Source organism: Cucumis melo, chromosome 3 (genome assembly GCF_025177605.1).
Source record: "Cucumis melo cultivar AY chromosome 3, USDA_Cmelo_AY_1.0, whole genome shotgun sequence".
Classification (NCBI taxonomy): Eukaryota; Viridiplantae; Streptophyta; class Magnoliopsida; order Cucurbitales; family Cucurbitaceae; genus Cucumis; species Cucumis melo.
In genome coordinates, this window is record NC_066859.1 from 21,879,366 (window position 1) to 21,892,562 (window position 13,197).

The 13,197-nt window shown below is 34.1% G+C and overlaps 1 protein-coding gene across 7 annotated transcripts; it reads right to left on the reverse strand.

Annotated features, from left to right (window-relative positions):
- Nucleotides 1–7,865: 7,865 nt before the first annotated feature.
- Nucleotides 7,866–12,344, reverse strand: LOC103496545 (ETHYLENE INSENSITIVE 3-like 1 protein). Of its 7 annotated transcripts, none has more exons than XR_007819233.1 (4): nt 12,158–12,336; nt 11,464–11,559; nt 8,830–10,996; nt 7,866–8,072 (listed from the first exon to the last, which is right to left on the reverse strand). XR_007819233.1 is itself a non-coding variant. In XM_051081836.1 (3 exons), exon 3 carries the CDS (start codon nt 10,784–10,786, stop codon nt 8,939–8,941), a length of 1,848 nt encoding a protein of 615 aa, XP_050937793.1. In that variant the 5' UTR covers nt 10,787–10,996; nt 11,464–11,559; nt 12,158–12,336; the 3' UTR covers nt 8,547–8,938.
- Nucleotides 12,345–13,197: the final 853 nt, after the last annotated feature.

The following is a 13,197-nucleotide window of genomic DNA, read 5'->3' on the forward strand; positions in this document are numbered from 1 at the left end:
ACATACTTTCGATTATTTTTAGGGATTTTTAAAAAAATATAACCTGACAAAATATTTACACTTTATAGAACAATTTTGAAAACGAAAAAACCTCATAGGCCCACCATGGAAAATATAAAAAATATCTCGGTTAAAATGTGATTAATCGATTACATGCGTGCGTGTAATTATTTTTCTAAACGATCATCATATGCAATCGTGCAGGAAATGATACATGGTTGCACATGTGTGTGTAGTTCTTCTAAACGATCGTGTACAAAATCTAAACGATTATTTATCAAGATCTTTTATATCTTGTACCCATATCGTTTAGATTTTGTACACGATCGTGTACCAAGAGCTAAACGATAGTGTATCAAAATCTAAACGATTTTTGTTCAAGATCGTGTACCAAGATATTTTATATTTGGTATAAGATATTGAACCAAGATCGTTTAGATCTGGAAGAGGAAATATATGAGAGATGATGAAGATCGTTTACCAAGTGGAAATTTGAATAAATAAAAAAAAATATAAAATAAAGAATAATAATAATCGCAGAACAATGATCATTATTTAAAAATATATATATATAAAAGAAAAATTACAGAAGGATGAAGATGGAAAAGAAGAAAGAAATTAGAGTCGCATGAAATTCAAAAACGACAAGGGTAAATCTAAAGTTTTTTTTAATGATCGATTTCGTAGACTTTTCAATTTTATTAAATATATTTATATTTATGAAAATTAACCTAATCTTTATTTAATATAGAATTATCTATTTTCAATATTTAGATTATATATTATTTTAATTTTCAATTGGAAGTTTTCAGGAGGAAATTTTTAATATTTGGTTTATGTTTTTCTGAATAATATTTTTGCCAACTTTCCTTTATTTATATATTAGTTTAATACAGAATTATAAATTCATTTTTATATATTAGTTTATTATTTATATATTAGTTTCATTTTTTGTTCAACCTATGAGAATTCCACGATTGTATTAATTCTATAGCATTTAGATTTATATATTATTTTGATTTTCAAATTTTCATTAGGTAAATTTTGATCGTTTTGAAGAGTGGTATAGTTGAGTTAGATGTGAATTGAAATTATTTAAGACAATGACTCGAGTGATGACATAGTTATAAAACAAGCTTTTAATTCCATTTTTCTTTTCAAAAAATCAGAAACAAAAATAATTGTCAAACATAGAGATAGGAAATGGAAAACAAAAAAAAATGATCAAATAGGTCCTTTACAAGCCCGTCCTAGTTTTACCATGTGCATGTTTTCGAAAGAGTAATATATAGGTAGAAAGAGAGAAGGATTTCATCATAAGGTCAAGGCACAAACAAAATATAGCATGTGAAGGTGAAAAACCAGAGAAAAAACACAAATAAAACGCTCCCAGCTTGAGGAGAAATATCTCAAGGCGAAGAGTTCTTATGGGTCGTCTAAAAAAAAACTTAGTCCACTTAGAACAACAAATAGAAAGATCTCGGATTAAATAGACAAATTAATGATCTGGGGTGGATTCACAGTGGCATCATGAACTCTCAAATTGCCCTTATGTCAAATATGGTAAATAATTGCACACCAAGCAATTCTTCAGATATCACGTCTCAATGCTTTCCATATAGCTAAATTGACAAATTCCAAGTAATCTTTGTATCCCAGCTCGAGTTAAAATAAATGGTTTCTCAAATCTTACTTATTTCTTTCTTATTTATTTTCTCCAACATATGTGTGTGTATATATATTTTCTGCTCTTCGTTTTCATGAGGCTCGTCATAGGTCTTCTACTTTTGCTATCACCTTTGATATGGTCCAATAAATTAGTTTTATGATAAAGCTAATTATAGTTGATCATGAAGTAGTAGAGTGAATATAAACTATTTGATGAAATTTAAAGTTCGTTGATTCCCTCAAATGAATTCTCTACCCTTTTGTGGCTAAGAGAATGGGTATTTATTGATGAATTTTGATGGATAGTTACAATCAGTTATATGGGAGTTTGTTACAAGTGGTTAGGTAGTTAGGAGGTTGGGATAACTAATTAGTTACAGCTGATTAGTTTAAGTTATTAACAGTCTAATTAACTATCTTATTACATCATTTCACCCCCAAGATAGAACTCATCCTAAGTGAATCAGTTGCTAGCTTGAAGTCATCTGGTGCATAGTAATGCTTTAGGTCAGCCACATTGAATACTAGATGAATATGTAAGTCAGCTGGTAGTTCAATTTTGTAGGCGTTATCTTCAAACTTCTTTAGGACTCAGAATGGGCCAAATTGTTTTTCTTTGAGTTTGCTGTATGTTCTAGCTGGAAATTGATTTTTTTTAGATGAATCATTACTAAATCTCCTTGAGCAAAGGCAACTTGTCTTCTCTTCTTGTCTGCTGACCTTTTGTAGGATTGAGTTGTTTCTTTCAAATGATCATGGACTTCTTTATGTAGGCTTTCAATTTTCTCTATCATTTTTTCTACTTCTGTGTTGGTGTCCACAGTTATATGGAGTGATGCTAGGTAAAAAATAAGTCATGGTTGCTTAGTATATACAACCTCAAATGGGCTTTTGCCAGTAGATCTATTTTTCATGTTATTGAAAGTGAACTTTGCTTGAGCAAGGGCTAGATTCCATTGTTTCGGTTTAGATCCATTCAGACAATGAATCAAGTTGCCCAATGTTTTGTTGGTGACTTCTGTTTGGCCATCTATTTGGGGATGTGTTGTTGTGTTGTATTTTAAGGTTGTGTCAGACTTCTTCCATATGGTCCTCCAAAAGTGGCTTAAGAATTTCACATCCTGATCAGAAACAATGATTTTGGGCATTCCATGTAATCGAACTATCTCCCTGAAGAAGAGATTAGTTATGTAGATGGTGTCATTTGTCTTGCAGGCTATGAAGTGTGTCACCTTTCTAAACCTGTCTACCACAACCATGACTGAGTCATATTGTCTTTGAGTTTTGGACAGTCCAAGCACGAAATCAAATGACAAATCTTCCCAAATGGAAGTTAGGATAGGTAGTGAGTATAGGCCTGCATTCGTACTTGAGCCTTTAGCTTTTTGACAAATAGGGCTCCTCTTAACAAAGTTGGAGTCTCTTCTTAGTTGAGGCCAGTAGTACCTCTTGCAAATTATTTCAAAAGTCTTATCTTGTTTGAAGTGTCCAGTTAACCCTCTAGAATGAGATTATTTTAATAGCACTTCTCGTAGTGATGTGTGTGGGATGCACAATTGATCTCCCTTGAACAGGAAACCTTCCATTATATGAAAGTCTTCGGCCTTGATGTAGTTGTTGCATTTAAACCATATTTCTGAAAAATCAACATCTTCTTTATATAAGTCAAGGAGGTGTTTGAATGCTTCAATTTTCGTAGATAGGAGAGTGAATAAGGAACTCTTTCTGGATAAGGCATTTGCCACTTTATTTTCTTTTCCACTTTGATGCTTGATGACAAAATCAAATCTTTGTAGAAAAGAGATTCATCGTGCATGCATTCGATTGATGTTCTCTTGGGATTGGAGTACAAATTTCTTACATAGAAGGTAGTGCTCCTATTGTTTGAGTGCTCGAACAAGGACATATAGTTCTTGTTCATATGTGCTCCAGGACTGCCTTGATGAACTTAGCTTCTCACTGAAATACTCAATTGGGTGGCCTTGCTGGGATAATATAGCTCCAATTTCAGTTCTGCATGCATCAACAACCACTTCAAATGGTGATGTGAAATCTGGTAATTGTAGGATAGGACTGGAAGTTAGCCTTTTTTTAATATCTTCAAAACTCTCTTGTTTTGCTTGATCCCATTTGAATTTCCCTTTCTTTAAACAATCGGTTAAAGGGCCACTATTGAGCTGAAGTTTCTAATGAACCTTGTTAAAAGAGGCCAAGCTAAGAAAAGCTTGAACTTCTTTAATGGAGGTTGGTGTTGGCCAAGTATTTATGGCTTCTACCTTCATAGGTTCCATGCTCATCTTCCCTTCTTTGATCAAGAACCCAAGAACGACCATCTCCTTTGTTAGAAATGTACATTTCTTTGGATTAATATACAGCTCTGTTTCTATCAAGACTTGAAATAGTTTTCTTAGGTGCTGAATGTGTTCTTTATTGTTGTTGATGTATACAAGGATATCATCAAAATAAACCACTATGAACCGGTTTAAGAAGGGATGTAATACTTGGTTTATCAATCTCATAAAGGTACTTGGTGCATTGGACAAGCCGAAAGGCATTACCAACCACTCGAACAATCCTTCATTTGTCTTGAAGGTTGTCTTTCATTCATCTCTTGGTCTGATTCTTATTTGATGGTAGTCACTCTTTAGGTCAATTTGGTGCTGAATGTCATGGAGTGGTGGCAATCCTTGTGGCTCTTTCAAATGTGGGAATTCTTCAAATAACCTCTGTAGTTTCTGCTCCATGATTTCATGTTCCTCTTCTTGGGATTTATCAACAATTATAGTCTCAAGAGGTCTTGCTCCCTTACTTTTAATAATTTCTTCCCACTTACAGTAATAAAAAGCTACCCTTTATTCTTTTGCTGCCTTATGCATTCGTTATTTTTCTTTGTCGATAGGAGTAGGATTACTTTCTTTCTCATCAATTGGAATTCATATGTATTTTCTCTCCCCCTATGTAGGATTCGAGTGTCATGTTGTCATGGTCTTCCTAGAAGTAAGTGGCATACATCCATATCCTTATATCCACTTCCAATAGAGAGGGGAATCATGCAAATCTCATTGATTGAAGCCTCTTCTCCTTTCCTTACCCATCATATCTTATATGGATTTGGGTGAGGATCAGTTTTCAAGTTTAGGATGGTTACAAGCTTCCTTGCCACAAAGTTTTCACTGCTTCCACTATCAATTATTACATCACAAACTCTCCCATTGATAGTATATCTCGTCTTGAATAGGTTGTGGCATTGAGGATTTGTTTCTTCTTTAGGAGCAATAAGGATTCTTTGTATAACATAAGAAATTCAATCCCCATCATCAGCTTCTATGAATTCTGCTTCCTCTTGCTCACAGTTGTCCCCCACGACTGGGATTGTTCCTCTCCGGCCAACCATTCAGTTCCCACGACCGAGGCAGTTCTTATACCAATTTGATGTAATTCAAAGTTGAGTAATTTCCTCTTCTTCTTCTTTATCATCTTCACTTATAGAATTACTCTCCTCATCAGCTAATGCTATAGTCTTCCTTTGAGGGAAATTGTTGGACAAGTGGTCAGATTGGCCACATCGAAAACACTTCCCCAAAGATGGGCGAGTGTAGGTGTTTTGATTCTTCCCTTTGCTTATATTTTCTTTCTTATTGGTTGTACCCTAAGTATCAACGTCTTTACCCCTTTTTTGCAATTGGCGTTAATGGTTGTTCATTTATTCTGCTACTGTAAGCCTATTTCATGGTGGAATTTGTTTCCCATGTAGTCTTTTTGTTTGAGTTATTTATTCAAGCAGTCATCATCTCTTCCACTGTCTCTGCAAGGAAAATGGCTTTAAACAAGAAACGAAATGGTTGTCGTTTTACTTTCTCCTTTATATCAAATCAAAGACCACCAATAAACCTTGCTATCTGGTGCTGTTCATTCTCACTTAAGTTTGTTCTTGTGCTCAATCTATGAAATTCTTCAATGTACTCAGCTACTGATCAACTCCCTGGGTGGCAATTTTGGTATTGGTTGTATAATGTTTGCTCGTAGTTTGAAGGTAAGAAATGTGCTCTTAAAATCATTTTCATCTTCTCCCACGAACAAATGGGCGACTTGCCACACCTTTGTCGATTAATTTCCAAATGGTCCCACCATGTTGAAGCTCCTCTTTGTAGCTTCAAAGCCACTAAATGAACTTTTTTTCGATCAGAAGTGTCCATGTAATTGAAGAAGTCCTCTGTGCTTTTAACCCAATCCAAGAAAGACTCAATATTACACTTACCTTTGTAAATTGGAAAGTCAATTTTCATCTTGTAGTCATGATGAATTTGTGTTCGTGTTTCTTGCCTTCTGTAAGCTTGACCCATTCGAATACAATCATTGTTGTTCCAGATGTTTCCTTGCTCATCGCCACTTAAGGAATCGTCTTCTTGCCCATCCTGCCAAACTTCATAGTCTTTTTTAGTATCGTCTTCAGCGTATCGTAGCAGAACATCATTAGGCCTCCTTCATAGTCATTTCTTTGGTTGATCAAGTTTCTATAGTTCCTTCGTGCTCGTCGGCCTCCTCTATTTCCATCGTTCCTATTGTTAATTGTGTTGGCTTTTATTCTTGTCGGTGCCCGTCCATCCAACCTCTGGTTTAGCGTTTCTAAACTTTCCATAATCCTATCGAACTTATCGTGCAAAGCTCCCATAGAGTCTTCAACGGCCAGCAAGCATGTTGTTGATGTCCTTGGATAAACAGCAAGTAGGATAGTGATTGTGTTTTTTTCTACTTCTTTCTGCTCACGGTTGTCCGATTGTTCCTCTTTGACCAACCATTTAGTTCCACAACCGAGGCAGCTTTGATACCACTTTGATGTAATTCAAAGTTGGATAATTTCCTCGAATGAATTTCACTTTGATGTAATTCAAAGTTGGATAATTTCCTCAAATGAATTCTCTGCCTTTTGTGGCTAAGAGAATCAGTATTTATTGATAAATTTTGATGGGTAGTAACAATCAGTTACGGTTTTTTAATATCATATAATTTGTAATATATTATATAATACATCTTTTAATTTAACAAACTGAAAATATGAAATACACAAAAAAAATGTTATTTTCAGTTAACTCTATGGTTTTAGAATTTTTTTCTTTTAGAAAAATAAAATTCATGTATTAAATTAAAATAATAATAATAATAATAATAATAATAATAATAATAATAATAATAATAATAATAATAATAATAATAATAATAATAATAATAATAATAATTTGTTGACACTTGTATGCTGAAGTTCGATTTACTCCAGATATTATAAAAAAAATGAAATACTCTTTTGGACCAAAGAATCCAAAAACAACTTTCAAATGTATAAGATTTGAGAACATAAAACATAATCTAAATTGATTACCAAACATGACGATGACGATAATTTGATAATTTGTTATATGCTCTTGGTAAACGAACATGTAAATCACTATTTAAATACTTCCAACTTCGAGAAAGGTAATATAATATTTAATTTGGATTTTCGGATCCTTTTTTCTTTCCTTAAATAAATAGTGGTTTACTACAAGTTAAAGTAGTAATAATAAGAATCTCAAATGTTAGTTATAAAAGTGCTTAAATAAACCCCAAGATAAAACTAATCATTTGAACATTTAGAAGAATAATACTTTTATCTTATGTACATTATGATTGAAAAATTTAATGAATAAAAAATTTCTGGTCAATTCTGTCTCCTTATTTTATATGAACAATTCTAAAAGAATCTAATTATACGAACAATTCTAAAAGTGCAAGGAGTAGCATTTATTAAATTCAATGTAAAAGCTAAGACAGTACTAAATACTATTATTATCATTAAAAATAATTTAAAAAATATCGAACAGAATATTTATAAATATATAACTTTCATTTCTTTTCAATTAATAGTCAAATGCTATTATTACTATTATTAAAAATTATTTAAAAAATATCAAACAGAATATTTATAAATATTTGCTGAAATTTGGTACTTTAAAATAACTCTATCATATTGCTATTGTTGTTTCATTTAATATTTATACTTTACTTCAACAGTTGGTAGCAGAAATACATGCTCATCATTATATCGAACATACAAATAATTATTATAACCATAATTCAGAATAGTTTATATTACGTGACCACACCGATGGTATTTTTCAATTATTTAGGGACTAAAATTCTAATTGGTACAGAGAATGAAATTTTCAAAACCTAGGTTTAGAGATTTAAATCATTCATATCTCATCCATACATAAACTTTCATGGTACAGAATGAATGTCAAACAATACTAGGGATGATAAATAAAAAACGTTCTAATTATGAAAAAGTTTATATATATAAATAAATGAGAAAGGTGAAAAAGGTCAATCCAACCAACCGTCAAACCATCATTTTCATTCTTCGCAACCTAGATCAATAGATAAAAATACCAATCATATCATAAGCATTGCATTAAATTAAAGCAAGAAGTGAGAGAATCAACCTCAAGAAGATTGATAGTGCAAATACGCATTTGCAACTATATCACTAGTTAATAATAATTCAATCCCCACCACGCAATATTCAATTAAATTTTAAAAAAAAAAAAAAAAGAAGAAGGAAAAAACAAAAGAAGAACCCCACGCTTCATGTCCCATTAAATCCTTGTTCACTCTAGAGGATTGGATTGGCTGTTTCCCAATAAACAAGCACACCTACGAGAGATGCATGAATATGCCAACCAACTTGAAAACATCACAAAGCTCGAATCCCCATCCACACTCACATGTGATGTAGAAACATATAAGAAACTACATACAGCAGAGCTGATCACAGAAAAGCAAATTGGCATCCACAAGTTTTAAGAAATGATCCCACATTCCAAAAAAGCAAAGGCAACAAGTAATTAATATCCTTTTTATCTTTTTAAGTTTCCAGAAATACACTAATAATTGAGAGCTTTAAGAATCCTCAATTAGTGAGACTCACTTTGTTTTTACTTTACTTCACTACTACACTCAGTAGCCCATTATATATCCTACATTATGTAAAAACATCTTAATGTATGTAGCTGCAGAACCATCCTAATTACACAACACACACATTATCATTATATGTATATATTTATGTGTATTTATATATATAGTATACAACTAGGCATTTAGATATTTAGGAAGAAGTTTCACCTTCTTTAGGGCATGAAGATGTTCTTCCTCCCCCTCCCTCTGAAAATATATTTACTTCAGATCATCGGATGGAGCTAGCAATCAATGCCGAAAAGTTGTATTTTTGGGGTCAAAGGTACCACAAGGGTGTATCTTGTTTGGGCAATTGTGTGTCTGCTGCTGCATAATCGATTGATGCCAAGTTAAATGGAGAACCGAATCTGAAGTCGGAGATGTTATCGTTGGGATACATGCCAAATGGAGAATCGAACGCTGCCTTGTATTCGTCAAATGGATGTTTGTTGGAAGAAAAATCAGGGTGCTGCTGAATTGGCATAGTATTTCCCACCATTGTGGCTTGACAATACAAATTATCGTCGACTTGGAGCTGGAATTTTGGCAGTTGTTGCTGTTGGTTGTGATCGTCTTGCATGTCAAGATTACCCGAATTCAAATGTTTGTCCTGTTGGAGGTTAGAATCATAGAAACTCAAGAGGTCAGAAATCATTTTCTGGCCATCTTCGGGAAGTCCAAGTCCTGATACCCTGAAGGGTGGAGTCAGGTTCATCAGCCGAGCAGGTGCCTTAGGATGGTTGAAGGATGGAGGAATGGGAGATGCCGATTTGTCTTCGTTAGATTGAAAGCTTGGCATGCTAAATATATGGGAAGAATCACTCCTAAATGGGCAATTCAACTGGTGGTTGTTTCTTGAATTCCTGTCAAGAAACCCGAGACGAGCACTGTTATAAGGGCATTGAGAATACTCACAAGTATACATCTTTGGGTTCATTATCGTATTTGATTCATCCGTCATCTGCTTCCTCTTCTGATTGAAGTCAGAATTGTTTTCCATGAATTCTTCCTTAATCTGAGGACAGACAGGTGGCATCATAAGTCTCTCCCTAGATCCAGGAGCTCCCATATTAAAGAAGTTGAGATCATGGGGTTTGCTTTCCTCTGCTTCGACATTTGGTTCATCTTCAACTCCTTCGACATCATAATCACTAGTGTCGCTGATCAAAAGAGATCCGCTCCCGCAAATCGACACAGGTGGGCATTTATCAGGATACAATTTCCTAGCCAAAGCTTCTTCCTGGTTTACAATAGCCAACCACGTAGCACTCTCCTTTGCAGTCATTTTGTCTTGCAAACACTTGGACTGGCGAACAAGCTTGCGAATCTTGGCAATATCAGGTGACATATGCTTAATCACAGCAGTGAGAACGCTGACTTTCCAAGCCTTCTTCAAATCATGGGGCTTCTTGTAAGGAGGTGGCCCCTGGTCCTTAGGTAGTCCTAGCTCAGGCCACCACTCCTCATTTCCAGTTGGCCACCACGGCGGGGAAACTCCCTTCTCCAATGGAAAACGCCTCTGAGGTGGATCACAGTGCTGCATCAGAGCTGACAAAAGTGATCCAAGGGTTGTATCTTGAAGCTCTTGTAAGGTGTGAGGAGTGGACGCCACTGTATTGCACTCATCGTTGTTTCCTGGAATTGCGTGGTCTGCCTCATATTTGGCAATTGCTGCAGGGCCATTTCTATCGAATCTAACCTTTTCCTTCCACCATGCACGAAGATTATCAGAAGCTCCACTGACTGGTTTTCCTTTCTCAGGAATAATCCCATAAACGAACCCTTGAGCTTTACAGACCTCCATCATTTTCAACATATACTTCAGGATCCCATCTTGAGCCCGAGACATCTTCTTCCTTCGGGCCTGCTCCTGGGATTGACGCTGCTTTGAACTATCAGCACCTTCCTTCTCTTTGCTCTGTTCTTTGAGTCGCCTCAAAAGCATTCGGTCACGCCACATCCTTCTCTCAAGCTCATCAACATCCAGCTCTTCATCACTATAATCTTCCTCCAAAACAGCTTCAGCTTCATGCTCCTGAGCTGTCTCTTGTTCTCCAGGAGGAGCCGAAAAATATTCAAGATTTCGGCAAAAGCTAATATCCTCAAAGATGCCCATGGTGTTCATCGTTTGAATAATGGCACCACAGTTAGGATACAAAAGCAAATTATTTAAACCCCAGTATCGAAGGCTTGAAACCACTTGCTTGTTGATGAATGGCTTTCTAATCCAAGCACTATTCAAACAAAAATGATAACTTAAAGGATTTTATTTTAGGAGCCACTGAATTTCAAGTTCTGGTGAAACATCCCAAGAAAATTGATCATTCACGATATCCTGTCAAAATATTAACAATCAATAGTTAGTTAAAAACTTAAATGCTACCTCTAGAAGCAGGATTACTTAGAATTAATGGTTATGACTCCAATACAAACCCTTAAAAATAATAAATAAATAAATGAAAAAGTCAAACTCATCAGATAAAATAAACAAAAGCGTAGAAGAAACACTCGGTTATAAGCCAAGCGAATTAAACCTATAAAATATATATATTTCAGCAGGGGAAAGAAAGAAAAACAGCCATACTAGACGAGAAATTGTCATTTAATCACTTAATAAAGAACAAAAGATACAGAAACTATATATTATATAATAGAAAGAAAATCAGAAGATAATATAAAAAAGTTTCAAATTTTAATTATTACAAGATGTAAATTAAACGTCAAAAAAAGGAGGAGAAATCAATATGAATATCAGATTGCAAGTAATTCAAGCGTTCCTAATTATTCGGTTCCAATCCATACCCTCAACACCAAGATTTGAAACTCTGCGTGAAAGAAACGCCACGTTCGATCTGCGTATAATCTTCGCCAAAGAATTTCCAGCAAAATTCTCCGTCTCTAAAGCAAAACTTAAACTAACTTTTATAACCAAAAACAGAGATAAAGGCTTAACACTCTTACATGAATTTATATTCACGCCGACTGAAACTCTCTTCGCTTTACTGACAAAAAGAAGACGACCTCAGCAGCCTTTAGATCGAGAAACTCGGAGTCAATCAAAATCTCATCCCCGAAAAAAATGGAAAGAAACGACGATAATCCACAAGTAACGTAAAGATCAAAGACGTTGAAGAATAAAACAAGTGGCGGAACTTATAAAGAAAGTCAGCAAAATACATAACCAAACGAAACGCCTGTAGTTCTTCAAAACAACATGCCGAAAATACGCATACCTCACTCGATAACAAACAATTCAGAAAAGCGAAAAAGATAACCAAAAACCTCCAACCGCAAACTACGGATTCAATAACTACAGCAAGATGATAAACACAAACGAAATCAATTAAATAAAAAAAAAAAAAAAAAAAAAAAAACAGAGCAAACCACAACCATAACAAGGCTATACTCCTCTCGGAAATTCAAGCTTCATTAATCAAATTCACATAGAAATATTACAAAACTACGGTAAAATCATTTCCAGAAATTGAAATTTTACCTTCCGTAATCCATTTCAAACTCTTCTCGTCCTTCTCCGCTGAAACTCATCAACTGCAGAGAAAAAAGAAAGAGAGAGAGAGAGAGGGAATGAGAGAGAAAGGAAGTGACGGTGCTGAGACTTTTGTTGTTATCCTCTTTCTATGAATGTTAGAGAGAGAAAGAAGAAAATGGGTGGTGGGTCCTGAGATGCAAAAGACAAACAGTAAAATCCCAAGGGAGGAGGAGACTTAACACGATCCCCAGTACTTAACCCTGGTTTGGTTAACTCTTCTAACCGCGGTTAAACCTCTTGGGGGGCTGCCTGCCGTTTGGAATTTTGCATGTCCGGTTCTTTTCCTCTGCTTCGTTTTCATTTTTACAATCCTTGCTCTCTCCTTTCACATTCCGACACGTCTTTTTTCTCATATTTTTTATATTAGAAATTTTTATAAACGTGGGTGACGACTCTTCGTATTTCGAATTATTATTAATTAATCAAAGGCATCCCTTGGTTTCCACTTCCAAACACTAATTAAAATCATTAATTTTTAAGTTTTCATTAATTTCCTTTTTTAAAAATAATAAATAAGTAATATTGGTTTATTTGGAAATTAATTAAATATAAATATATTCTATATTTGATTAGGTTGAATTTGCTTTTGTTTTCTAACTTTTGTTGTAATTTTGTATTCTATTAAAAATAAAAATAAAAAGCAAAAGTAAGAGTAAAAATGTATGGGAAAAAATGAAGGTATGTGTGATGAAAAAAAAAATTGATGCAATATTTAAAAAGAAAAAAAGATAGGTGGATAAAAGATTTTAGCAAAACCAAAAAGAAAAAAATAAACATTTTGAATTGTATGAAAATTTACTATAAATGTTTCTATCTTTTTGGGAAAGATTTTTAGGGGCAATAAATCTTTGTGTGGATATGATTGTGTGTAAATTAATAGATTGCTAAACGTAGAATAATAATAAAATAGATAAACAATTTGTTAAAAATAAAAATAAATGAAAATTATGGGAGATAAACCTCGTTTTAGATTGACTTGAGAAAAT